We start from the raw sequence: 27,221 nt of genomic DNA, 5'->3' as shown, positions 1-27,221 counted from the left end.
CGTAATCCCTCCCCACGTCTCTGCCGGCCGCCTTGTCTTTTGTCACTGGAGTCTCCCATCCTCCTTCTGAAGAAAGTATCATCACTTCCATTCCGCAGACTTGAAAACTGAGGCCAGAGAATGGCCCAAAGTGGGGAACCAAGATCTGCTGACCCCAGACAGCTCTCTATTAGCTACCCCCGCGCCCACCGGGGCTGGGGTAGGGGACACACTCTCCGGGAAGCGAAGATTCCTGAACGACCACGGGGTCGTATTGTTTCCCGTTTCACAGACGAGGAAACGAAGTCACTCCTCCAAGGTCAAGGAGGCTGCCAGGCCCCAGGCGCCGCGCCCTTACGCTCCCCTAGCCGACTGACGCTAGGCGGGCGCGGCCGAAAGAGGCTCCGCCCCGCCCGCGCCACCCGCGCTCCCGCACGCGTGGTGCGGTCCAGGCAGCTCCATTCGCGAGGGGCCGGGGCGGGGGTCCTGGAAGCTGCGCAGCCGGCGTGGGCCCCGCGCGCCCGGGCGGTGAGGTCCGCGGACGGTTCCCCTGCACGGGGCCGGAGAGGGGCCGCGGCAGGCGGCGCGCGGGCCGCAGCCGCACCGCGAGCCCGGGCTGCAGCGGGAGCGACGCGCCGGCCGCCGGGAGGGGGTGGAGCCCCGCCGCGGCCCCAGGTAACGCCGGGCCGGGACCCTGCGCCGAGCGCCCCGGGCGCAGGGCCGGCGAGCACGCGGCGGTAGGGGGCGGCCGCGGGCCGGCGGAGGAGCGCACGCGGGGGCTTCCCGCCAGGCCTCTGCCGGCGCCCGCACGGTGGGAGCTCGCAGTCCCGGGCCCGGCAGCGGGAGCTGTGCCGCTCTTCTCCCCGTCCGCTAGGTCCAAACGCCCCAGCTCGGGGAGCCCCAGGGAACTCCGAGCCCCCGCGTGCCCTGCGCCCCGCGCACGTCCCGACCGCCACCTCCGGCGGGTCACGGACCGCGAGCCGGAGACGCTGCAGTTCTTTGGCCTCGCCATGTCTGTCCTAGACATTTCCCCGACACCCCCTGTGCCAGCCGCGGGGGAGCCAGAGCGGCCAGAGCCCTGCCCTGGAGCGGCTTCAGGTCCGGGGAACAGACCGCTGCACTCCAGCGCCGTCCTTACTGCATTCTGGATGTCGGAACGCCGCGGGGTCCGGAGAGGGTCCGTGTCTTGCCCAAGGTCACACAGCTTCTGTTGCCTGAAAGCCACTAAGCTCGAGTCGAGCTGGTGCCGAGGGCTGGGAAGTAGGGGGAGGAGGACGAGTGAGATGGAGGGACAGTGGGGGATTCGGGAAGACTCGTCTTCCTGGGTCTTCCAGGGACCGCACTCCTGCAGCCCTCGGTTTTCATCATTGAACAATGCGGTGACGGTTCCTGCCCCCTTTGCAGAATCTGGGGGTTCCAGTAGTGAGAGCTGCGGGGTGCGGAGGAGGAGTCAGAAAGGGGAACGCCCCCACGCCACACCCACACAGCGCACACCTCCAAATGCAGACCCAGACCCGAAAAGTCGGCAGGTACAGCCCACCGGCACACACACAGAGAACCTCTGTTGACCCACCGAGGAGGATGCTTTCACCCCGCTTCACACCTGGACAAACAGCCTCACAGACTTTACTGACTTCCCCAAGGTCACAGGCTAAGCAGAGGCAGGACGGGCTGGCCTTAGGGGCTCTGTCTCACCCCTCAATGTAGGCCTTTCCCCCAGTGGCCTAGTTATTATCGATCACCCGACTTTACAGACTAGAGACTGAGGAGGAGAGGAGCCGTAGAACTTACCCAAGGTCTCAAAACTGAAGCCCGAGCGCTGAAGGCCAGAGCCCCAGACTTGGAGCATCTTTCCAGACGGCCTGCCCTGGCCGCCATCTGCACAGCCACTCAAGGGAGCCAGAACTCGGGGCCCAGGGGTGTTGAGGCCAGCCCTGAGTGGAGAGGACTTAGCGGGGCCTTGTCTACTCTCTCCCTGGTGTGTGAGGCTGTGGACCCTGATCTGATGCTCTGGTATCTGGGAGGTGTGAGCCCTGAGCTGGCTCTGCCAGGCTGTGCTGTGTCCCTGGCTGGTACCCCAGTCTCTGTGTCCCGCCAGCTCCATCCTGGGAAGGTGACTGGGCCCTGCCTCTTTGGAGGGAGGTTTGAGGGGCCTTGGAAGAAAGAAATGGGGTACTTTCTGACTCTGAGGGAGAGATGCAGCCAGTTGTCCAGGCTCTGGGGTAGGTGAGAACCCTGGTCGGGCAGGGCCCCATCAGGAAACATGGCCATGTCCTCTTCCTGCCTCAGCCTGCCCAAGCCCCTCCCCTCTGCAGAGGAGGCCTGGGGGAGGAAGCCGGAATGTGGCATCTAGTGCTTTGCGATGGAAGGATCAAACTTTGGATCCCTCTCAGGCTCCTGTGCACCCTGATCTGGAGCCATCCACTAGTCCCTGAGCCTCTGTGTTCTCCCCTTTCCCTGGGGACATCTGCATTTGGTTCTTCAGCAACCATGGGGGCCTCTGTGTTGGCATTCCTATTGCACAGACCACACAATGTGAGATTAGAATGGGATCCCAGGTTTGCCTCTTGATGGCTGCATGACACTGGGTGAGTCCTGTCACCTCTCACCTCATCTGTAAAATGGGGCCAATGCTGGTGGCCAGCTCTTAGATAATGATGAGGAGAGGATCAGGATAGGACTTGCCCAGAGCTTGTGGAAGACTCTAGGACCCCCATTTCCCCCATGGAACCTCACAGCAGATGCCGGAGCAGATGGGCCACTCCCATCTGAGGTTTCACACTTCTGGGCTCTGTGGTGAGGGTCGGCCCCTCCATGGCTCTGAACCGCTTTCCTCTCTGTGAGATGAAAGTAAACAACACCTGCCTTCGAGGGCTTGGGGTGTGAGGAGAATGCGGCTGGCACTGTAGGCGTGCAGGCCATGTCCCCACAGCAGGGTTCCAAAGCCTGAGATCCATCAGTGACCCTGAGGAGGGATTCAAAGAAAAGTTCAGATTTCTTGCTTCATTTGAAAAACTGGAAAATTCTGGGAAAATTGTGCCTCCCTTCCCATTTAATCCAGAGTGATTTCACAATCACCCACGAAGGTTTTTCAAGTTGGGGGAGATGAGTTATTGGCCTCTGGCGCTGAGGGGAAACTCAAGTGACTGGGGATTTACTGAGGGATTCCTGGGGCCGGGACAGGGCAGGGGTTTCCTGGTCCTGCAGGACAAGAGGCAGACCCAGAGCCCCATCCCTGGGCATCCGCCACCCAGCGTGAGCCAGGCCCTAGACTGGGTGTTGTGGGCCCTGCTGAGAGCAGGGGGAGCAGTCACATGGAGATGGCCTTCTGCTCTCATGATGCAATGTGATGGTAATCCTAATGGACTGAGGATGCCAGAGCAAGCCGGCAGGGCAGGGAAGGCTCCAAGGGAGTGGTCCGTGAGCTAGCCCCAAAGCATGAGCAGGATTTTACCCAGTAAGTAGGAGATATTGAGGACATGTTAAGCAGGGAGAATGCCACAGTCAGAGGCTTGGTGGCTTAAAAGTACAGGATTAGATTGTGGCTGGAGGGTCGCTTTCCTGGGGTGGGGATGGTAAAGGTGGTCTCACTGTGTGGCCTCAGACAAGTCACTTCACCTCTTTGAGCCTCAGATCCTCATCTGCAAAATGAGGCTGGGATACTCGTATATGCCAGTGAAGGTTGGACGTCTGCACGCTTAAAAAAGCCAAACCCCTTCTGCCAGGGGAATTACTGAGTGAGACACACAGAGATTGTGACAGGACTGTGTGCAAATTAAATGGCATGAGGTAAAGGCTGGGGTGCATCTAGCTCTGCGTTCAAAAATGGGGGATTCAGCACAGCTGGAGATGCCACAGGCAGCTTCCTGTAAAAGGAGAGATAGGAACAGAGCTTCAAACGGCCGAAAAGTGAAATGGATTGGCAGAAAGGAAAAGAGAGGGCATCCCAGGCAGGCGGTCTAGCCTGAAAAAAGGCAGGAAGGTGGCAGGGAGAGAAGGCCAGAGGAAGTACCACCATGGTGTGAGAGGAGGGACTGGGGAGAGGCCAGCCTGAAAAGTTTGGGCAGGAAGAGCTTGTTAAGTACAGCCTCCAAGCCAGGCTTCCATGCAGTTGGCAGTAGGGAGCCACTGTAGGCCCTATCCATAAGGGCAGGCAGGCAGTAATCTAACAAATATGTAGGTACCTTCGAATGTGGGGAGGGTTTTTTTTGTTTTGTTTTGTTTTTTGAGACAGAGTCTCGCTCTGTCGCCCAGGCTGGAGTGTAGTGACGTGATCTCGGCTCACTGCAACGTCCACCTCCTGGGTTCAAGCGATTCTCCTGCCTCAGCCTCCTGAGTAGCTGGGTTTACGGGTGCATGCCACCATGCCCAGCTCATTTTTGTATTTTTTGTAGATACGGGATTTCACCACGTTGGTCAGGCTGGTCTCAAACTCCTGACCTTGTGATCTGCCCGCCTCCATCTCCCAAAGTGCAGGGATTACAGGTGTGAGCCACTGCGCCCGGCCAAGGGGAGGGTTTTCAAATTGCTTTTATGTAGTGGGGAAAACAAAAGGTTGAAGGAGACATTGGAGGTGAAGGAACAGTTGATGATAAGGAACTGGTTAAAGACATAACCTTGTATATCCACACTTATTCTCATGCACACGTAATTTTTAACTGTGATGGATAGAGTTTGGCATTCCGGGTAACATCGACAGCACTGCATCATGAACTTGCTCTTGTGTTGCTTAGAGATCTGCAAACAGCCGGCTCAGTTCCATCTTCAGTCATTGTGTTGCACAGTGATACTGATTGTTGCTGGTCTAAACATTGCCATAAACATGTCTGTTCCCCAAGCTGAAAGGGGATTTCTGATTCTAAGGGAACAAACGGTTTTCTGGCTTAAAAGACTTAAGACATAGTCTCTATAATAGTTTTCTTTTAAAATTTCAGTGGGTTATGATGCATAGAGTTTTTTAAAAAGAGCTAATGTGCAATATATACAATAGTCTATCCTCCTGACCCACTTCTCCCTTCCAGTTCTCCCTAAGGACAATTGTTAATCAGTTTTCTGTATACCCTTCCAGAAATAAATGCAGATGTGGTATATGTCCAATTAAAAAAACCTGATACATACTGTTACACCTGTTCAGCATCTTGGTTTCAATTTTTATTTAAAATTTGGGATTATGAAATATACCAAAGAAGCAAAGAAAGTGAGCCCCCCATCCCCCTGCCCCATGGCCCACCACGCAGGTTAACAGATGTTAACATTTTGCATTGGCGCCTCGTTTATGGCTGTCTTGGAGGTAGCTCCATGTCGCCTCCAGCTGCCTCTTTGTGGTAACTGCCCAAGAGTCGTTATTGATTATATATGCATGCACCCAATATTCATTATTCGACCTCTTCCAGCTCTCGGATATTTAGGAAATTACTGATTTTCTGCTTATATAATTGTGGTGGAGGTAATACCCCATTTTGTATAAATTTTGCCCGGGTGGGTGGGCTTCGAGGCAAAGGAGAACGAGGCTTGGCTTTGGGTTAGGTTCAAATTCCTGCTCCGCCACATTTCTAGTTGTGTGATCTGGAGTAAGGGAAGGCCCTCACTTTCCCCATCTGTAAAAAGAACTGGCTATTAGCAATCCCTCCGTCTCATAGCTGCTGAGAGGAATAGAAAACTAAAGTATAGAGGCTTCACTGGGCTTAGTTCCCAGTTTCCCTGGGTAGGGAGGTCTCCGCGGGGACACCAAACTCTCAAGCCCAGGCTAGCAGCTAGAGCGCCCGGTGCCTGCAGTTTTGCTTTAAACTACTACCTGTTCCCCGCCCCTGTTCCTTCGCCGCCACGCTGGGGGCGGGGCGGTTAAATGTCTCTGTGACGTCAGCGCGAGCAGGGCCAATCTCCTTGCCCGGCGGACGTTATCTCGTTTGCATGGGTGGCCCGCCATTGGTCTGTTGGGCAATGTGGGCCGTCCCAGCTTTTTAAAGACGCCGCGTAGTATAAACAAGGAGATGTGGGGCGGCCGGGCCATGATGTCAGCGCGGTGCTGCAGCTCTTGGGGGTGACGTCATCTCCGGGAAGGTGGCCGGCCCAGGGTTGTTAGAGCTAGCCTAACCACTTGGGCCGGCTTGAGGCCGCTCTCGCCCTGTCAGAGGTCAGACCCATTGCACTTCAGTATCTCAGGCGGCACCCTGTCCCCGAGGAGGGGACCATGACACAGTAAGTCCGTACTGCCGGTTCTCCTGCAGTACAGTTTCTTCGGCAGGGAAACAGCCTCAGAGGCGCGAGTAGTTAGCGAGTTTGCATAGCAAGTTCGAGTTGCAGCCGATCGGTTTTGCCCACCCTGGGGTCTCCCCATCTTTGTATCAGTCCATGTGGCCCCGCCCCTTGCTTTTGACTAGGGCTGCGGTCACTTTAAGTGCGAAGGTGGGGGCGAGGTGGTTAAAAAAAAATCTTTCAAGATGGCGGCCCAGTAGTCACGTGCGTGGTCGCGGCGAGTGATTGGCTCTCAGGGCGGAGCTCCCGGCGCGGGGCGGGGCCCCCGCAGGCTTGCAGCGGGCTACTGTTTGCCGTATCCTCCTGGCGCGCCCCCGCGAGCCCCCTCCCGCCCGGCGCGCGACCCCGCCGCTTCGAATGTTGTGAATCAAATGTGGGGTTTGTTACATTCCGCTGCCGCCGCGGACAGTTCTTAAAGGGCCAGCCGCCGGCTGCCGCGCAGACCCAGCTGCGTCCTTCGCCGCCTCCCGCTCCCTGAGGGCCTGGGCCGAGAGAGACTGACCGCGTGTGGGCCTCGCGAGGCAGACGCCGTCGGGCGGACAACAAAGAGAGAGGCCCCGGAAGGAGCCGGGCTGCCCCCGGACCCGGGGGTGGGGAGGGGAGCACATTGTTTCGCAGGGCGGGAGCTCTTAAAGGGTCCAGGCAGGCCCCCCCCCCCGCCCCCTGCCCAGTTTGGCCGTCTTAGATCGGAAACAAAGGAGTCAACGTGTGGCCGGGCGGCCAAAGGTGAGTCGGGGCCAGGGCCCCCAACTCCCTATTCCCCTACTCATGGACCTCCTGCTCCCCTCCCCTGGGAATGGGGGCCGTGATCTAGCTAGCTCCGCAGGGGTTAATCACGGGCGATCCAGACTGCGGACAGCGAGACCCCAGGGATCAGGAACCCCCCGGGCCCCCCGTGGCCAGGCCGGGTCTCCACTCTCCTGCGGCTGAACGCTGCGGTTGGAGAGGAAGGAGCCGCCCCCCTCCCCCTGCGGCCGCCACTTCCTTTGTTGTTGCTTTTGTCTCTCGCCGAGCACATGGTCCGGGATCCTCGGCTCTTAAAGTCACAGCGCTCCGGCCCCTGCGCTGCAGTCTTGTCTCCCGCCCCCGGTGTCCCTCCGAGAGCGGCACAAAAGAGTGGGAAGCGGACGAGGGAGGCCCCTCTCGGGGCAGACGTCCGCGCCTCGGCTCCCCAGCGCTATGCCTGGAAAGGGGTGGCTGGGTAAGCTTCCCAGAGCCCCACAACATGCACTTGGCCCGCGTTGGAGAGCCCCCCTTCCCCAGGGACACTGGTCTCCTCCCCCACTAGTGTGACCACCTGGTTTCTTCTTGACTCTTCTGGTTTTATTTGGGCACTCTGGGAAGGAAAGATTTCCACCCCCATTTTACAGTTGTGCCAACTGAGGCTCTCAGAAGCAAAGGGATTTCCTTGACCAAGGTCACCCAGGGAGTTTTCTCTCCTTGTCTGGTGGTCCGGCCCTCAGCGGCTTCCAGCTGGGAAGCTCTGCTTGCGCTGGGCAGAGCCTGCTTGTTTGGAGTGGGGTATGGGGAAGTAAGAAGGGGGGCTTCTCTTCCTGGCTGTGTCTACTCATGCCCCCAGGGTCTGACTTTGTTTTTATCTGCAAAAGGGAGTGTCTCTTCCTGCAAACAGATCCCTGGGGCTCTTAGACCGAGGTCAGTGTAGGTGCTTGGGGCGCTGGACCTAAGGGGTTGGCCGGCTTTCCAGGGTGGGTGTAGAGGGGTGGTGTTAACTGCAGAATGCATTGCATGCCTCAGGGCGGACGGGGCTCAGCGACGGGACTCCCAAGACTTGATCGCACAGACCTCCGTGACAGCACAGCACAGAAATGTGGACCGGCAGAGCAGTTGTTAGGGGAGGCCACTTGGCCACACTTGCTGTTTGACCTTGAGCAAGTTGCTAGCTCCAACTCTGGGCCTTGCTTGCTTCTCTGTACCACCGAGCTAAAGACGGGTTCCTGAAAGAGAGTGCTCTCCCAGCCTCCTGTACGGCTTGGCCACTCGGGATTAGGCGATTTCCTCCAGCTACTGATGCCACAAGGAGTTATGGGTTGGGGGAGTTTGGGCCTAGGAGGCCAACTAGGACGGACCAGTTCTGTTCTCTCTGGCCTTGTGGCCTAGAGTAACTTACTTCCTTTCTCTCAGCCCCAGTTTTCTCAGCTGTGAAGTGGGTGTAACCCTTCTATGCCACCCCTGTTCCTGGCAGGGCTTAAAGAGCCAGGATCCACTCTTCCCAGCTGAGGTATTCCCCTAGAGTAGCCTGCTGCCTGGGAAGTGGCGCCCTTCAAGCTCTGCTGGGGGTTGGAAATGGAGGTCAGCGTGTTGTAGTCTCTAATAATGATCATTCACACCCAAGCTACGTTCAGACTTTACAAGCTGCTTCTGCTGTTGCCTTGGAGCAGTCCCTGATGGTAAACTGGGAGGTAGTTATTGGGCTGTTCCCATTTTACAGATGAAGATACTGAGGCTCGGGAGGGGAAGCCCTTGCCCACGGTCTGTAGGCAAGAATCTAGCTAGAAGTCACTGTCATGTGTGAGTCTGTGAGGGCCGACGCTCTTATAGCTGGAGGCCCTTCTGTCTTCTGGCTTGCTTTCCCAGCTCCTTACCACCTTCCCTGCCTTGGGGAGTGGGTGCCTTTGTAGGGTGTCTACAGAGCAGACACCCACAGGCCTGGGCCTCTGTGAGAGTGCCTTGGGTCTGGCACTGCTCAGCCATCTGCAAGACATCCTGGCATAAGAGGAGCAGTCAAGGCTGCTGGCTTGGTGGCTAATCGTGGGTGCTTTACGGCCAGACTGCTTAGGTCATGCCCCTGTGCACTCACGATTCCGGCTGACTGGCCTTGGACCTCACCTCTCCGAGCCTTGGTGTCTTGGCTGCTGGGAGGACTCACCAAGTTGGCGCGGGGGAAACAGCATAGTTACTATGGTGCTTGTTCCGCACCAGCAGAACTGCGGGCTCCCAGGCTTTCTGAGGTTAGCTGGGGTAGAAATTCCCAAACCTAGCTGTGCTGTGACAACTTCTGGGGAATTTGATAAAAATCTAGGTGCCCTTGTTCCCCATCCCTCCAAAGCGTCTGGTCCAGGAGGCTTGGGATGGGCCAGGCATCTGCTGTTTCAGTTATTTGGGGATTTCCTGAGTCTCCCTTGGCCGTTGTTTGCTTGGCTGGTTTGTCGGCAGGAATGAGGGAGGCTGTGCGTGTAGACATGCCTGTCACGATGTGCACTTGGCCCAGGCCAGGGGTCACAAACCCAGTCCCCAATGATGGGCAGGCAGAGGATGGGCCTGGGTGACCTGGAGGGAAGGCTCTTGCTCCCAGTGAGGGGGCCAGGCAGAAACAAGTGGGACCAGACTTGTCATGAGACGCCAGGTTTTTTTGTAATCTCCCAATTTTCAGTCATTGGCATTAAAGTCATCGCTGCCAGACTGGGTGGCCTCGGACCTGTGTGATTGGCTCTGTTCCATGCACATTTATCCCATCAGGCCTGCCCTGAGCTGGACACAAGGTGGTCCCTGGCCCTGCCCACACCCTCTGCTGGCCGGGCCCCGTCTCCCATGTGGGCTCCTTTTGAGAAGTAGGGCCCAGGCTTGTGAAGTGCAGCACAGAGGAAATGGTTCTTGTCGCTGTTGGCAGGAAGGAACTAGGTGTTGAGCTGACAGTTACGCTGGCTGGCTGTGTCAACAGGGAGGCAGCCTTGAAAGCTGGGTATAGGCCGGGCGCGGTGGCTCAAGCCTGTAATCCCAGCACTTTGGGAGGCCGAGACGGGCGGATCATGAGGTCAGGAGATCGAGACCATCCTGGCGAACACGGTGAAACCCCGTCTCTACTAAAAAATACAAAAAACTAGCCGGGCGAGGTGGCGGGGGCCTGTAGTCCCAGCTACTCGGGAGGCTGAGGCAGGAGAATGGCGTGAACCCGGGAGGCGGAGCTTGCAGTGAGCTGAGATCACGCCACTGTACTCCAGCCTGGGCGACAGAGCGAGACTCCGTCTCCAAAAAAAAAAAAAAAAAAAAAGAAAGCTGGGTATCAGGGATGCATAGGAGTTTTGTTAGGTGGGAGAAGGGATGGAAGGGGCCTCCCTGTGGCAGGAACAACAAAGAGCTGGTCCTGTAGGACGCATCCTTCAGCTTTGCAGGGCCTGATAGGTTCTAGAGCTTTTCCAGCAAGGGCCTCGTCCCAACTTTGAGTTGAGCGGAACCCTGAGGTTGAGCCAGGTCCCTGGACATCCCCCACCTGGACCCTCGGCTCTGACCCGAGGCAGGAGACCCTGCCCAACCCATTCCTATTCAACTTCCTCTCTCGGGTTCTTGCTTCCCTTTTTTCTCAACAGGCCCCACCTCCCACTTTGAGGGCTGGGTTGGGGGCCCCAGAGCAAAGGCCTGGCTGCATGCCAGACTGCAGTCTCCCCAGGCCGGCTTCCTTCATTGCCTCCCGTGAAGCCTGGGACTGGTCCTCTCTGTTGGCAGCAGAGCACGGGGAGAGGCTTGTCTTTGGCCCACCTCCCAGCTTTAACACTACCGTGGGGCTTTGGGCAAGTTTCTTCTGGCTGAGCCTCAGTTTCCTCCTCTATAAAATGGGCCAGCTACACATTCTTGAACGGTAGATGAAGTCACACTTGGCTAGGCTCAGTGGGAGCAGGTAAAGGAAAGAAAGAATAGTGTCTTGCCTTGGACTGGAAGCCCCCGAGGGCAGGAGCAGGGTAGAACCTCTTGCCTGGCGCCCGTAAGAGGAGAACTGGGTGCCAGGCCTGTTTGGAATCCCTGCTGGAGCCAACCAGAGGGAAGGGAGGATGCTGGAGCCTCCTCAGGAACCCCCAGCTGCCACCTGGAGGCCAAGTTGTAGCCCCTGGTATAAGGCAGAAAAAGGTCCATCCCTAAGCCCCTTTCCGAGACAGGGTGCCCTGAGACCCCGCCCAGCAGGAGCCTGTGGGGAGCCCACTGGCCTGGAAGCGCGCTGGCCAGCTCCCTGAGCTCACAACTGAGGAGGCCTGGGTGCTGGCACGCTGAATTGTCCTGGCTTTTCAGCAGTGGACCCCAGGCCTCAGAGGAGGGGCACGGCTGAGCACCATTGGTCCCTGGGGTCACACTGCAGAGGTTTGGTTCTGTCTCCTGACCCCTCGTGGTGCAAGCGCCTGGACTCCTCTGTGCCTCAGTTTCTTTTTTTCTTTTTTCTTTTTTTTTTTGAGACAGAGTCTCGCTCTGTCACCAGGCTGGAGTGCAGCGGCGCGATCTCAGCTCAGCTCACCGCAACCTCTGCTTCCCAGGTTCAAGCGATTCTCGTGCCTCAGCCCCCCAAGTAGCTGGGATTACAGGTGTCCCCCACCATGCCTGGTTAGTTTTTGTATTTTTAGTAGAGACGAGGTTTCACCATGTTGACCAGGCGCCTCAGTTTCCTTGTCTCTTTGCCTCCTAGAGTTGTGAGTCCCGGCCCAGCCCCTCCACCCCCCTGCCCCCCTGATGCGACCATGGGCTCTGGCAGTGACTAGGTGGCCACCCTCTGCCCCCGTGGGTCAGCGGCGATTCTCTGCGGGACCCGGCAGCACCCCGGGCCAGCTCTGGGGAAGGTAGGAAGGAGCCTCACCATTCTGATGCTGGGGCACGGGGGCCAGCAGGGGTGGGGCGCAGGGCCCTGAGCTGCCTTCCCTCCCCATGGGGGGAGTCACCCTGGCTTCTCTCCCTGCTCTGTGCACGAGTGGCCCCCCTCAGTCCTATCGGGGCCTCCTCTCTGTGGTGCAGCCCCGGCCTCGAGGGTCCCCTGGCCAGCCCACCTGCCCGGGATGAGCGCTTACCCTCCCAGCAGCCGCCGTCCCGACCTCCACACCTCCCCGTAGAGGAGCGCCGAGCCTCGGCTCCTGCCGGCGGGGGCCCCCGAATGCTGCACCCAGCCACCCAGCAGAGCCCGTTCATGGTTGATCTCCACGAGCAGGTAGGCAGAACCCCATCCCCTGTGCCCCTGGCCCTGTGAGCCATTCTAAGAAGCAGAGGCAGCAAGGCCTTGATTTCACCTAGCTTGCTTCATTTCACGTTCCAGGGAGGCATTATTAGCCCTGTTTTACAGGTAGGTAAACTGAGGCCCGGGGAAGGGGCCACAGTGGATGACTGGCAGAGCTGGATTCCCACAGGGCTTTCTCTGCCCCGGGGCCCTGGGAGTAGAGGCACAGTCTGGTCTGCACTGAGGTAGGCCGCTGTGGAGAAGGGAAGGGAGCCGGCAGCTGATCGTGGCAGGACGATTTCTCCTGAGAGTAGCCCTCAGGGCCAGCTTCCTTCTCACACTTTCCTGGCGTTCTCTCTACCCACAGGTGCACCAGGGACCTGTCCCTCTGTCCTACACGGTCACCACAGTGACGACCCAAGGCTTCCCCTTGCCTACAGGCCAACACATCCCTGGCTGCAGTGCCCAGCAGCTCCCAGCATGCTCCGTGATGTTCAGCGGGCAGCACTACCCCCTCTGCTGCCTCCCGCCCCCGGTGAGTGAGTGTTTCCAGCTCCTACTCCACCAGCTGCAAGCCCCAGGCACAGGCCAGCGGCTCGGCGGGCCCAGGGCAGCCCTGCACTGAGCTGAGCTATCCAGCCATCCAGGCTGTCAGAGCGCCTGCCTGGCCGCCCCAGGAGAGCGTACGTGTATTCACATTTGGTAATAGAGTGTTTCAAGGTTCAGGGGCCTTCCAGTGCCCCTGTGCCTGCCTTACAGCTTGGCAGAGGCCCGGGAGTTGAGGCTGTGGGCCTGAAGAGTAGAGTGGCCTGCCTGGGGGCCTAGGACAGGGTGGGCCTTCCACACGGTTTCTTGTGCAGACCCTGGAGCTGCTGGGTGTGTGCCCGGTGGGGGCCTCTTGCTGGGCGGCATGGCATAGACCTGGCCCAGAGCCCAGGAGAACATTGTCAGCCTCCTGTCCCCTCTCTCGGCAGCTCATCCAGGCGTGCACCATGCAGCAGCTGCCTGTGCCCTATCAGGCCTACCCCCACCTCATCTCCAGTGACCACTACATCCTGCATCCCCCACCACCGGCCCCACCCCCGCAGCCCACCCACATGGCACCCCTGGGGCAGTTTGTGTCTCTGCAGGCCCAGCACCCGCGGATGGTGAGTCGCAGGGTCTGATGCTGGCGGGGGATGATGATGGAGGGGGATGATGATGGAGGGGTCTGATGCTGGCGGGGGATGATGATGGAGGGGGATGGCGCCGGGGGAGGCGGGGCGAGGACAGCGTTGTCTCACTGACTTCCTGACCCAGCGCCGCTTCTTCCAGCCCCTACAGCGGCTCGACAATGACGTGGACCTGCGTGGGGACCAGCACTCCCTCGGTAGCTTCACCTACTCCACCTCTGCGCCTGGCCCAGCCCTTTCCCCATCGGTGCCCCTGCACTACCTGCCCCACGACCCGCTGCACCAGGAGCTGTCCTTTGGTGTGGTGAGTGCCACCGCAAACCCCACTGGGCTCCGGGCCGGCTGGGAGGCAGGCCCGTCGGGCTGACCCGCACCTGACCCCTCTTGCAGCCATATTCTCACATGATGCCGCGGAGACTGAGCACCCAGAGATACCGCCTGCAGCAGCCACTGCCCCCGCCGCCCCCACCACCACCCCCACCACCCTACTACCCCAGCTTCCTGCCCTACTTCCTGTAAGTATCTGCACATCCACCCGAGGTCCCTGATGCCCTGTTCTCCTAGAACCTCCAGTGGTTAGACCCAAACACAGCTCCAGGGGCCCCAGGGCCTCTGAAGCCATCTTGCTTTCTCCCCCAAGCCTGACAGGCACACCAGCTGGGCTCCCGTCCCCGCTGCAACGTTCTGGGCTCTGTTTGCAAGGAGGGAGTCAGGAGAGCGGCTCTGTGCGCCCCACTCCTTTTGACCTTGACCCTGGGCCCCCACACTTGTCTCTCTCTAGCTCGATGCTGCCAATGTCACCAACAGCAATGGGGCCCACCATCAGCCTGGATCTGGACGTGGATGACGTGGAGATGGAGAACTATGAGGTCCCGTGGAGCCCCATGCTGGGAGGTGGGGTTTGGGAGACCTGCAGCCCTGGGCACCGCTGACCCGTTTCCTGCCCGCATGCAGGCCCTCCTGAACCTAGCCGAGCGGTTGGGAGATGCCAAGCCCCGGGGCCTCACCAAAGCAGACATAGAGCAGCTCCCGTCATACCGCTTTAACCCGGACAGCCGCCAGTCAGAGCAGACGCTGTGAGTACCGTGCCCCACCTCCCACCCCTCTGAACACAGCTGGCTGCCGTGGGCCACCCCTTTCAGGGCAGTCACACTCCACTGAGCGCTCCCGTGGACCTCAGCGCGGAGGTGACGCTCCGTGCCCCTCCGCAGGTGTGTGGTCTGCTTCAGCGACTTCGAGACGCGGCAGCTGCTCCGAGTGCTGCCCTGCAACCATGAGTTCCACACCAAGTGTGTTGACAAGTGGCTGAAGGTAACACTGCCCAGGCCGGCTCCTGGGCATTCCTCGTGCAGTGACAGGGGGATGGGCAGGCCTGGGCTGTTTCCCTCCTTGTCCTTGTCATCATCTCAGAAGTTCTGGCTCCAAGGGGACCAAGTCCCCCCAGGTGGCTGCACAGATGTGATGGGTTGGGGCTGGTGAGAGCAACGCCTGACATGCATGTTCCCGCAGGCCAACCGGACGTGTCCCATCTGCCGGGCCGACGCCTCCGAGGTGCCCAGGGAGGCTGAGTGAGGCCACACAGCCGCCCGGGAGAACCCTGCGTGAAGCTCTGGAAACTTGGGGGTAGGGCCCAGGGAGGATGGGGAGGGAGTGGCCCAGGCCTGCCCCATCGCTCCTGCCTGTATCTCCAGAGCTGGTGCCAGGGTCAGCCCGGCGAGGAGTCCCTGCAATAAGCCCCTGCATTTGCCAAGCTCCAAAGACTCCCTCCCTAGTCTGCCTGCCCGTCCGCCCGCCACGGAGCTGCCTGAGTGTCCCTAATCTGGTCTCCCTCCTGTGCGCCCTCGGGTCCCTCCTTTTCCTGCTGGCACTGAGAGCCAGGGGTCCACTCCCCCGCTGCGGCTGGTGGAGATCCTTGGCCCCAGGATGGGCAGACAGCACCATCCTGGGTCAGAAGGTCTCGTGCTCTGAAATGGTGTGCCCTCTGCCCAGGTGGCACTGCCAGGTGCATAGACTGATGGTGTTACGAGGCCATTTCCTGAGCTCCAGAGCTGAATCCTCCCCCCTTGACCCCAAACAGTGAACTCAGGCAGCCGGCTCTGCGTTGGCTGCTGTTGAGGGCTGAGTCTGGCTCCCTAGAGGACCCTCATCCCAGGCACAACATTCCAGCCCTACCCTCAGGCTGGAGAGTGTCCCAGCCTAGCCCCGAGCTGGGGCACACGTATCCTGAGGGGCCTGGGCCATACGGGGAGAGGGAGTCCTGTGTTCCCGGTGGCTGTCCCTCCCAGGGATGCAGCCAGACCCGTGCCCAGTCTCCTCTCCCTCTGTTGTTTTGCATGAACGTGAGGAGCAGCAGTTTTTGTTTATTCATTTGGCCCGAAATCGCGTGTAGGATTTGGGGATGTGGATATTTAAGACAATTTATGTTTTCTTTTGGTTTAACAGGGGCGAGTATAGGGACCAACTGGGACCGAGTGCCCAGGGGCCGAGCACGGCCGTGCTGGCCAGCCTGCATGCATGCGTGTGCCCGGCCGGCCGGCGGTCGTGGGGCAGGGTTGGGGGTCTGTGCTCAGCTGATAACTGCCATGCACTGTACTGCACACGTCCCTAGAGCCTACCGGGACCCGACGCTTTTCAGGGCATTTCTCCCTCCAGCCGGGGCCCGTCTCCCACCTGCCTGGGCGAGTCTCCTCCAAGGAAATCCCAGGAGAATGGGGACCAGGAAGGCCGCGGACCCCCATCTCCAGGGGGCCCTCCCAACCTGTTCCCTGTCCTCCAAGCCCTGGAGGAGGCCGCTGTAGGGTCTGGCTGAGCTTCCCACCCTCTTCCCTGGTCCCAATCCTTTCTTGTCCTACACCCAGCTGGGGTTGCTGCCCTGAACGAACTGCGTGTGGGGCCGGCACATCCTAGCAGGTAGCCCCTGGCGCCTGCTGCCTCAGGGATGCTCCAACCACCCTCGTTCTCCCGGCAGCGGCCCTGGCTCCCAGCTCCCGCCCCAGCCTGCCGCGGGGCCCGTCAGCCTGGTCCCACCCCCATGGAGAACCCAAAGTCTTACTGTATATAACTCCAGGTGACGTTTCTATATTTATAGCAGTGTTGAAAACCCACGTGTTTTACACAGAACCACCCTCTCCAACCCCTCCCTTCCCGACCCCAACAAAAGGTTTTCAAACCCCTTACGGTTCCTGGGGCAGGCGGAAACAGGCTCGCAGGCCGTGTGTCGGCTGCAGCAGTGATTCCAACAAGCAGCTGTTGGGGGGGAACACAGCATTGAAAAAATCATCATTAAAACCAAGATTTATACAACAATTACTTAGGATGTTTGTGATTTGCCGACCTTGCTGTAGATGCCATGTTACCAATGATTTCCTGTGGTGGGGGCTTGCCATTGTTTACTCTTTTATTTACCAACTTCTGGCCTAGGCATGACAGTGGGCACCTTCCCCCAGCCCCGGCTGGGCCCAGCGCCTGTGTTCTGTGTTAGAAAGGTTTTATATATATATAAAATTACATATATATATAGAAATATATGTAATTTTGGGGGCCCTGTTCCTTGCACATTTTACAGTTACCTCATTTTTCCCATGTATGTATTTGAGAAAATGCTAATATATAGAGAAAAAAATGGTTCTTAAAGCTTAAATGTGTGGTTTTTTCCATTCCATGGGATTCACATTGGTTTGTAGCATTTAACATAACTAGTATGTTGTATTATATATATGTGTATACTGATTGAAATTTTTAACAGATTTGTACTTTTTTTAAAATGAAAGTTGCTAGTTCTGCTTGACCAAGTAGTGCAATCATTATTTTTTTTAATATTGTTGCTGATTTCAGAGGGATATTCACTAATAAATGTATGATGTATACCAACGACCGCCCACGCTGCCTTTGGCTGCCTGTGTCTTTTTGGTGGGAGGTGGGATGGGGATGAGGCCCGGAGCAGACAAGATTGCTGTTTGCTGTGGAACTGTGGGGTGGCCAACACCCGCTCATCCAGAGGGGCCTGCCAAGCCAGTTCAGTGGTGGCCTATTCCAAGCTATCTGCTTCACATGTGAGTTAGGCTTCTGTTAGCAGGTGACAGGATTCCATCTAATTGGTTTGAGGGAAAAGTCACTTACTGGTCTCCTGTGATTTGAATCCCAAGGTAGAGGCCAGGCGCGGTGGCTTACGCCTGTAATCCCAGCACTTTGGGAGGCCGAGGCTGGTGGATCACTTAAGGTGAGGTGTTCAATACCAGCCTGCCCAACATGGTAAAACCCCTTCTCTACTAAAAATACAAAGAAATTAGGCCAGGCACGGTGGCTCACACCTGTAATCCCAGCACTTTGGGAGGCTGAGGCCGGCGGATCACGAGGTCAGGAGATTGAGACCATCCTGGCTAACATGGTGAAACCCCATCTCTACTAAAAATACAAAAAAAAAAAAAAAAAAAATTAGCCAGGCGTGGTGGCGGGCACCTGTAGTCCCAGCTACCTGGGGGGCTGAGGCAGGGGAATGGCGTGAACCCGGAAGGCGGAGCTTGCAGTGAGCCGAAATCGTGCCGCTGCACTCCAGCCTGGGTGACAGAGCAAGACTCTCAAAAAAAAATAAGCCAGGTGTGGTGGCATAAGCCTATAGCCCTAGCTACTCGGGAGGCTGAGGTAGGAGAATTGCTTGAATCCAGGAGGTGGAGGTTGCAGTGAGCCAAGATTGCACCACTGCACTCTAGCCTAGGTGACAGCAGACTGTCTCAAAAAATAAATAGATAAAAATGAATCTCAAGGTAGGTTCTTCTGTCCTGACTGGATCAGGGGGCTCAGGCCTGTCATGAGGAAAACTTGTTTTGTTTTTCCAATGGGAACGAGTCTTACTGTGCTGCCCAGGCTGGTCTCGGAACTCCTGGGTTCAAGCGATCCTCCCACCTTGGCCTCCCAAAGTGCGAGCCACCGTGCCCGGCCTGCAACCTTGCTTTTCTCTGCGCAGTAGCGCTTGGTAGCCCTTGCTCAGTTTCCTCTAATTTAGCATCACCTTTGGAGATCGAGTGTTGTCAGGCTGACTTTGGTTGTGTGCCCACATCAGATCCGTTTACTGGCCAGGCCTGTGTTCATACTGCCCACCCTTCAACCCCACTGAAACTAGGAAGAATTGTACCCCTTGGACCCAGGTTCAGTGGGGATAGAGTGCCCAGGAGCCATGAAAGAGACCAGCTTGGTGATGAGGAATGTTGGCTGACTTGTTAGCGTGTCACAGCAGTGTGGTCTGGAGCCGGAACAGTGGGCTGGAGTCAGGAGACCTGCGACCTTGTGTCTGTGATGCCACTAACCAGAGCCCTGGTCAGGGCACTTCTCTTTCCAGTCTTTGGATCATCTGCAAAGAGGGGACAAGATCAGTAAAACAGTTCTCTAAGTGTGTTTCTGAGAAAGTCCAGTGAGGCCCTAACAGGGTTTGTGCAAAACAAGAACTCTGTGGTCGAATAAATGTGGTAAAGTCCATGTCAAAGGTAACAGGAATCTATCGCGGGGCCTCACTGAGGCTTGGCTATGACGATGGACATTGTAAAGCTCCAAGAATCTATACGGTGGCATTTCCCGCATTTGGCTAGTTTGGCCAGGTGGAGGGCTCAGGCTATATTCCCTGGAGCACACTGGTACAAGGTGGACTAGAACAGCGGTAGCATCTGAGCTCCTAGGGCCCCATAGGTCTGAGAAAATTGTAAGATCGGGAAGGTTCCAAGCTTTTTACAGTATTTTGCAAATGCTAAAGAAAAATCACATGATCATGTCGATGCAAAAAAATTTTTGACAAACTTCTACACTCATCCATGATAAAAACTGTCAACAAGCTAGGAATAGAAGCTAACTTCCTCAGCTTGATAAAGAACATCTACAGAAACCCCTACAGCTTGCATCATACTTAATAGTGAAAGGCTAGAGGCCTCCCCTCTGAGATGGGGACCAGGCAAGGCTGTCTCCTCTCACAACTCCTGTTCAACACTGTACTGGAAGACCCAGCCAGCACAATAAGGCAAGAAAAAGAAATAAAATTAGGGCTGGGCGCGGTGGCTCAAGCCTGTAATCCCAGCACTTTGGGAGGCCGAGACGGGTGGATCACGAGGTCAGGAGATCGAGACCATCCTGGATAACACGGTGAAACCCTGTCTCTACTAAGAAATACAAAAAACTAGCCGGGCGAGGTGGCGGGCGCCTGTAGTCCCAGCTACTCGGGAGGCTGAGGCCGGAGAATGGCGTGAACCCGGGAGGCGGAGCTTGCAGTGAGCTGAGATCCGGCCACTGCACTCCAGCCTGGGCTACAGAGCGAGACTCCGTCTCAAAAAAAAAAAAAAAAAAAAGAAATAAAATTAGGCAAATAAATGCCTAATATGTAAGGAAAGGGAGAAATAAAATTCCCAATTTATAGCTGATAGGATGAAAATCTAGGTAGAAAATCTGAAGAATCTACAAAAAAACTCCTAGGACTAAATGAGTTCAGGTCACAGGTTCAATATCAACATAAAAAAATTAATTGATTCTGCTGGACGCGGTGTTTCACACCTGTAATCCCAGCACTTTGGGAGGTTGAGGCAGGCGGATCGCCTGAGGTCAGGAGTTCAAGACCAGCCTGGCCAACATGGTGAAACCCTGTCTCTACTAAAAATACAAAACTTAGCCAGGCATAGTGGCGGGCGCCTGTACTCACAGCTGCTCGGGAGGCTGAGACAGGAGAATCACTAGAACCCGGGAGGCGGAGGTTGCAGTGAGCCAAGATTGCGCCATTGCACTCCAGCCTGGGCGACAAGAGTGAAACTCTGTCTGAAAAAAAAAAAAGAAAAAAATTAATTGATTCTATGTACTAGCAACGAACACATGGAAACCGAAATTTAAAACACAATAATACCTTTTTTTTTTTTTTGAGACAGAGTCTCTGTCACCCAGGCTGGAGTGCAGTGGCATGATCTTGGCTCACTGTAACCTCTGACTCCGAGGTTCAAGCGATTCTCTCACCTCAGCCTCCCAAGTAGCTGGGACCAGAGGCGTGCGCCACCACAGCCTACTAATTTTTTGTATTTTTTTGTAGAGATGGGGTCTCATATTGTTTCCCAGGCTGGTCTTGAACTCCTGAACTTAAGTGATCTGCCTGGCTCAGCCTTCCAAAGTGCTGGGATTACCGGGGTGAGCCACCGCGCCCAGCTTAAAACACAATAACACTATTTCTAATTGCTCAAAGAAAAATGAAATACTTAGGACTAAATCTAACAAAACGTGCAGGACTTGCATGCTGAAAACTACAAAACTCTAATGAAAGAAGTCAGACCTAAATACGTGGAAACAAACCATGTACTTGGATTGGAATATTCAACATAGTGAAGGTGGCATGTCTTCTCAATCTGTAGGTTTAATGCAATTCCTATCAAAATCTCAGCAAGGGTTTGTTGTCTGTTTTTAAGACACAGACATGCATAGGCTGGGCACCGTGGCTCGAGCCTATAATGCCAACACTTTGGTTTTTTGTTGTCATTGTTCTTGTTTGTTTATTTGTTTGTTTGAGATGGAGTCTCACTCTGTCACCCAGGCTGGAGTGCAATGGCACGATCTCAGCTTACTGCAACCTCTGCCTCCCAGGTTCAAGTGATTCTCCTGCCTCAGCCTCCTGAGTAGCTGGGACTACAGGCACACACCGCTACGCCCAGCTGATTTTTTTGTTTGTTTGATTGGTTTTTGTTTTTTTTTTGAGACGGAGTCTGGCTCTGTCGCCAGGCTGGAGTGCAGTGGTGTGATCTCAGCTCACTGCAACCTCCGCCTCCTGGGTTCAAGTGATTCTGCCACCTCAGCTTCCCAAGTAGCTGGGACTACAGGCACACGCCACCATGCCCAGCTAATTTTTTTTTTTTTTTTTTTTTTTTGAGACGGAGTCTCGCTCTGTCGCCCAGGATGGAGTGCAGTGGCCGGATCTCGGCTCACTGCAAGCGCCGCCTCCCGGGTTCACGCCATTCTCCTGCCTCAGCCTCCCGAGTAGCTGGGACTACAGGCGCCCGCCACCTCGCCTGGCTAGTTTTTTGTATTTTTTAGTAGAGATGGGGTTTCACCGTGTTAGCCAGGATGGTCTCGATCTCCTGACCTGGTGATCCACCCGTCTCAGCCTCCCAAAGTGCTGGGATTACAGGCTTGAGCCACCGCGCCCGGCGCCCAGCTAATTTTTGTATTTTTAGTAAAGACGGGTTTTCACCATGTTGGCCAGGATGGTCTTGATCTCCTGACCTCAGGTGATCCGCCTCCCAAAATGCTGGGATTACAGGCGTAAGCCACTGCGCCCAGCCAATTTTTTGTATTTTTAGTAGAGAGAGGGTTTCACCATGTTGGCCAGGCTGCTCTGAACTCCTAACCTCAAGTGATCCACCTGCCTCGGCCTCCCAGAGTGCTGGGATTACAGGCGTGAGCCACCATGCCTGGCCCTGTTTTTGTGGGTTTGTTGTTGTTGTTGTTGTTGTTGTTTTTCTGAGACAGATTCTCACTCTGTCACCCAGGCTGGAGTGCAGTGGTGCGATCTTGGCTCACTGCAACCTCTGCCTTCCGGGTTCAAGAGATTCTCGTGCCTCAGCCTCCCAAATGGCTGGGACTACAAGTGTGGGCCACCACGCCCAGCTTTTTGTATTTTTAGTAGAGACTGGGTTTCTCTATGTTGTCCAGGCTGGGCATGAACTCCTGGCCTTAAGTGATCCACCCGCCTCGGCCTCCCAAAGTGCTGAGATTACGGGTGTGAGCCACCACGTCTGGCCTAATGCCAACACTTTGGGAGGCAGAGGTGGGAGAATCACTTAAGGCCAGCCTGGCTGGTCTCAAACTGTCTCTACAAGCAAAAAAAAAAAAAAAAAAAAAAATACAGATATGCTTATTCTAAAATGTATATGAAAAGGCAAAGGAATGAGAGTAGCTAAAACAATTTTGAAAAACAAGAATAGGTTGGGCGTGGTAGCTCACTCCTGTAATCCCAGCACTTTGGGAGACTGAGGCAGGCAGATCACCTGAGGTCAGGAGTTCAAGACCAGCCTGGCCAACATGGTGAAACCACATCTCTACTAAAAATACAAAAATTAGCCGGGCATGGTAGTGGATGCCTGTAATCCCAGCTACTCAGAAGGCTGAGGCTGGAGAACTGCTTGAACCCAGGAGACGGAGGTTGCAGTGAGCCGAGGTCGTGCCATTGCACTCCGACCTGGGCAACAAAAGCGAAACTCTGTCTCAAAAAAAAAAAAGAAAGAAAAACAAGAATAGGCTGAGCATGGTGGCTCTTGCCTGTAATCTTTGGGAGGCCAAGGGAGACAGATTGCTTGAGCTCAGGAGTTTGAGATCAGCCTGGGCAACCTATGTGGCAAAATCCCGTCTCTATAAACAAAACAAAACACAAATTAGCCGGGCATGGTGGCACATGTCTGTAGTCCCAGCTACTTGGAAGGCTGAGGCAGGAGAATCACTTGAGGCCAGGTGGTGGAAGTTGCAGTGAGCCAAGATCATGCCACTGCACTCCAGCCTGGGTGACAGAGGCAGACCCTGTCTCAAAAAAAGAAGAAGAAGAAAAAGAGGGAAGAAGAAGAGGAGGAGGAGGAGGAGGAAGAAGAAGGAAGAAGGAGAAGGAGAGGAAGAAGGTGGCAAAAATAAAGTGGGAAGATCAACTGTACTTGATTTTAAGAAGAGAAGAAGAAAGAAGAAGAAGAAAAAGGAGGAGGAGGAGGAGAAGGAGGAGGAGGAGGAGAAGAAGAAGGAGGAGGAGGAGGAGAAGGAGGAGGAGAAGGAGAAGAAAAAAAAATAAAGTGGGAAGATCAACTGTACCTGATGTTAAGACTTATTGTCATCGCTGCATTAGTCAAGACGATGTGGTATTTGCAGAGGACAGAGAAATGCATCAATGGAACAGAATTAAGAACCCAGAAATACACCCACACAAGTATAACCAACTGATTTTTAAACATTCAATGAAGGATAGTCTTTTCAACAAATAAACTCCACAACTTACACAAAAATTAACTTAAAATGGGTCATAGATGTAAAGGTAAAACATAAAATTAGAAAACTTTTAGAAGAAAACGGGTGAAAATCTAGGGCTAGGTGTAAAGGTCTTAGACATGACACCAAAAACAATCCATCAAAGAAAAATCTATAATTGGCCCTTATCAAGATTAAAAACTTTTAATTTGCAGCCACATATCTGACAAATAACTCACATCTCAGATATATAAAAACTCTCAATTTCAACCTGAGAAAGCTGAAAAAAAAAACTCTGAAAAGCCCAAAAGATCAACATACATTTTACTAAAGAGATATTTCATGTACTCACAAAAATACGTTCCACACCTTTAACATTGCAGAAATGTAAATTAAGACACAATGAGGAATTTTTTACACATCTATTAAAAGAACTAAAATAAAAAATACTGACTATTGGCCGGGCGTGGTGACTCATGCCTGTAATCCCAGCACTTTGGGAGCCCGAGGCAGGAGGATCATTTGAGTCAGGAGTCCAAGACCAGCCTGGCCAACATGATGAAACTCCGTCTCTAGTAAAAATACAAAAATTAAGGCTGGGCACGGTGGCTCATGCCTGTAATCACAGCACTTTGGGAGGCCGAGGCCAATGGATCACCTGAGGTCGGGAGTTCAAGGTCAGCCTGACCAACGTGGAGAAACCCCGTCTCTACTAAAAATACAAAATTAGCCGGGCGTGGTTGCACATGCCTGTAATCCCAGCTACTCAGGAGGCTGAGGCAACAAGAATTGCTTGAACCAGGGAGGCAGACGTTATGGTGAGCCGAGATCGCACCACTGCACTCCAGCCTGGGCAACAAGAGCAAAACTCTGTCTCAAAAAATAAAAAATAAAAAAAATTATCCAGGCATGGTGGCACCTGACTGTAGTCCCAGCTACTTAGGAGGCTGAGGCAGGAGAATCGCTTGTACCCAGGAGACGGAGATTGCAGTGAACCAAGATTATGCCACTGCACTCCAGCCTGGGGTACAGAGCAAGACTCCATTTCAAAAAAAAAAAAAAAAATAGGGGGTGGGAAGAGGGTGGCATGACTTTTTTTTTTTTTTTTTTTTGAGACGAAGTCTCGCTCTGTGGCCCAGGCTGGAGTGCAGTGGCGTGATCTTGGCTCACTGCGAGCTCCGCCTCCCAGGTTCATGCCATTCTCCAGCCTCAGCCTCGTGGGTAGCTGGGACTACAGGCGCCGGGCACCACACCCAGCTAATTTTTTGTATTTTTAGTAGACATAGGGTTTCACTGTGTTCGCCAGGATGGTTTTGATCTCCTGACCTCGTGATCCACCCGTCTCGGCCTCCCAAAGTGCTGGGATTACAGGCATGAGCCACCGCGCCCGGCAAGGGTGGCATGATTTTTAAAGAGGCAGCATAAGTAAGATGTTTGCACTGATGGAACAGATCTGTATCTTGATCATAGTGTGGGCTACACACATCCACATGTGATGAAATTTATAGAACTACACACACACCACACACACACACACACAAATAGGTGCATGTAAAACTAGTAAAATCTGTACATTGTAACAATGCCAATTTTCTGGTTTTAAACAAGATGTTGCCATTTGAGGGAAACTAAGGGTGCATAGGTCCTTTCTGTAATGTTTTTGCAATGTCCTATGAATCTTAAATTATTTCAAAATTGTAAAAAGGTCATTTGTGCCAAACCATTCATTCAGCAGAACTGGCCAAGTGCCTCTGCCCAAGCCGGGCACTATCCTGGGCATTGGGACTACTCCAGTGGACAAGATGGAGCTGCTGTCTCCAGGAAACTGGCCCTCCCAAAGGACAGTGGGACAAAATGGAAGTCAGCAATTATTTCAGAGCACAACAAGGGCTATGAAGGAAAAGTAACAAGCCACAGAGGATCTGTGGACCCTGACGTAGGAGTGGCCTCTCAGAGGAAGCAACCTGGAGATGAGTGAGGCCTGAGTGGTGGGAAGGAGCCAGTCAGGAGAAGAGCATTCCACACAGCACACAGAATGAGCAAGGCAGAGGCAGGGCGGTGCTTGAGCGGGAGCTGGAGGGAGCTGGGAGCTGGTGAGGTGGCAGAGGGGGCAGGAGCAGGGCCAGGTCCCAGGGCCTCACAAACCCTCGCATTTCATTTGCATCTTGGCATCCAGAGTTGAGGTGTTTATTATATTCTGTTTCTATTTGGAGAAAACGAGGCTTAGAACGGCCTGGGTCTAGGCCCAGCTAGAAAATGGGAGTATCAGGTAGTTCTGTAGTCCCCATTCCTGCATTCCCCAAGTCAGAGAATCTACTTTTGGAAAGCCTGCATGGAGGCCCCCCGGCTTGGTTGGCCTCTGCACCTCGGAGGCCCCTGTTCAGCCTATCCCCCCGCCTCCTGGGAGCTCCAGGTGTGCCCTCCCTTCCTGCCACCTCCATTGCCACTGCCACTGCCCTGCCACAATAGGAAGCGGAAGGCCTCTGGCCCTTAGAGGGCTCTTTGAGGGGCCATCAGCAACAGAATATGTTGTTCCTTTATTGAATGAGGAGACTGAAGTCAGACTGGATCCAGTCCTGAATTTAAATCTCCTTTGCCATTTCAGAGGAAGGTGAAGGCTCTCAAAGGGTAAGTTTGCAAGCTGGACTCTCCCTCCTCTCCCGTCTTCTCCAGCCTCCCTGCGGGAGGGATGGAGGTGGTGAAAGAACCAGTATCCCAATCTAGTCACACTTTGTCAGTTCCCACCTCTCTCTCCTCCCTTCCAGCCATGCTCCAACCCTTGTGGCTCCCCAGTGTCCGTTCCAGCATGCAGGGCGTGTGCTTCCTCTGCCCGGGGACACTCACACTCTTTGTCCTGCCGTGCTGCCATCTCACCCCTGCGGGACCCTTCTGCTTTCTTTCTCTTTTTCCTTCTTTCCTTTTTAGAGGTAGGGTCTTGCTTTGTCACCCAGGCTGGAGTGCAGTGGCGCAATCATAGCTCACTGCAGCCTTGACCTCCCAGGCTCAAGCCATCCTCCCGCCTCAGTCTCCCAAAGTGCTGGGCTTCCAGGTGTGTGCCACTATGCCTGGGCTCTTCTGTTTTCTTGACAGTAAAACTGTTATTACCTTCCTTCTAGTTCCCATTGAAGAAACAGAGCCTCAGAGAGGGAAGATGACTTCCCCAAGGTCACAGAACCAACAAACAGCAGAGCTGGGATTCAGACCCAGGTCATCTGCCCCTGCACCTTCCGCCCTTTCATCACCTGTGTTGCCTCAAATGCCTTAACGTGTCTTCTCCTCCTGGCAAGCATGCTCCTTTCTCGCAGCCCAGTGCAAATGTCCTCTCCTCAAGCGAGTTGCCCTGACCCCTCCCTCAATCCTGAGCAGCTGCGCTTCCACTCTGGGCTCCACTGCACACCTGCAGGTGGCTCTTCTCTGTGCATCTCACCTGTCAGGATGGATCCCGCTGACTGCCTGCATTCGCTAGACCGAAGGCCATCATGTTTGCCATGTTCCCAGACCTAGCAAGAGGGCAAGGACACAGCGGGCATCAGAGAGTATCACCTGAATAGGTGACTGAGTAAGCGAGTAAGCGAGTAAGTGAGTGCACTGCTGGGAGAGAAAGTGTGTGCGGAGCTGACTCCACCCCTGGGCCCAGGTGCCCTTACACAGGCCCTGCCCTCTCTTTCCAGTGCCCCAGTGTAGTGAAATGACCTGTTACCTGTCCCGTTTCCGATTATTTTTTGTGTAACGATGACTCCTTACACCCCCCTCACTGCAGATCAGACAAGCTGGTTCACATCCGTAGGCCTCTGCTGCTGTTTCTACCTGAGATGAAGGCTCTGGAGAAAGGGCACCCTGGAGAGACCCTCATGTTGAAGACTCGTGGCTGATCAGTGCCCAGCATGCTGTCAGGTCTGCCCAGGGGTAAGTGCCAAAGTCCAGCTTGGCTA

At 55.1% G+C, this 27,221-nt stretch overlaps 1 protein-coding gene across 8 annotated transcripts; it reads left to right on the top strand.

The window, feature by feature from the left end:
- The first annotated feature begins 403 nt into the window (after positions 1-403).
- Positions 404-16,638, top strand: RNF44 (ring finger protein 44). 8 transcript variants are annotated; one of them, XM_073994755.1, is made up of 12 exons: positions 6,016-6,177; positions 11,419-11,559; positions 11,642-11,792; positions 11,965-12,154; positions 12,528-12,695; positions 13,135-13,308; positions 13,475-13,636; positions 13,723-13,847; positions 14,114-14,201; positions 14,287-14,408; positions 14,544-14,643; positions 14,842-16,638. In XM_073994755.1, exons 3-12 carry the CDS (start codon positions 11,686-11,688, stop codon positions 14,902-14,904), a joined length of 1,299 nt encoding a protein of 432 aa, XP_073850856.1. In that variant the 5' UTR covers positions 6,016-6,177; positions 11,419-11,559; positions 11,642-11,685; the 3' UTR covers positions 14,905-16,638. The 8 variants fall into 8 exon arrangements, with proteins under 8 accessions (XP_073850858.1, XP_073850856.1, XP_073850862.1 ...); XM_073994759.1 differs by lacking the exon at positions 6,016-6,177 and adding an exon at positions 6,483-6,960 and having other exon boundaries at positions 11,493-11,559; XM_073994756.1 differs by lacking the exon at positions 6,016-6,177 and adding an exon at positions 6,483-6,960.
- Positions 16,639-27,221: the final 10,583 nt, after the last annotated feature.

Source organism: Macaca fascicularis, chromosome 6 (genome assembly GCF_037993035.2).
Source record: "Macaca fascicularis isolate 582-1 chromosome 6, T2T-MFA8v1.1".
In the NCBI taxonomy this organism is placed as follows: domain Eukaryota; kingdom Metazoa; phylum Chordata; class Mammalia; order Primates; family Cercopithecidae; genus Macaca; species Macaca fascicularis.
The sequence above is the reverse complement of the archived record's forward strand: the minus strand, read 5'-3'. Positions and strand labels throughout refer to the sequence as shown.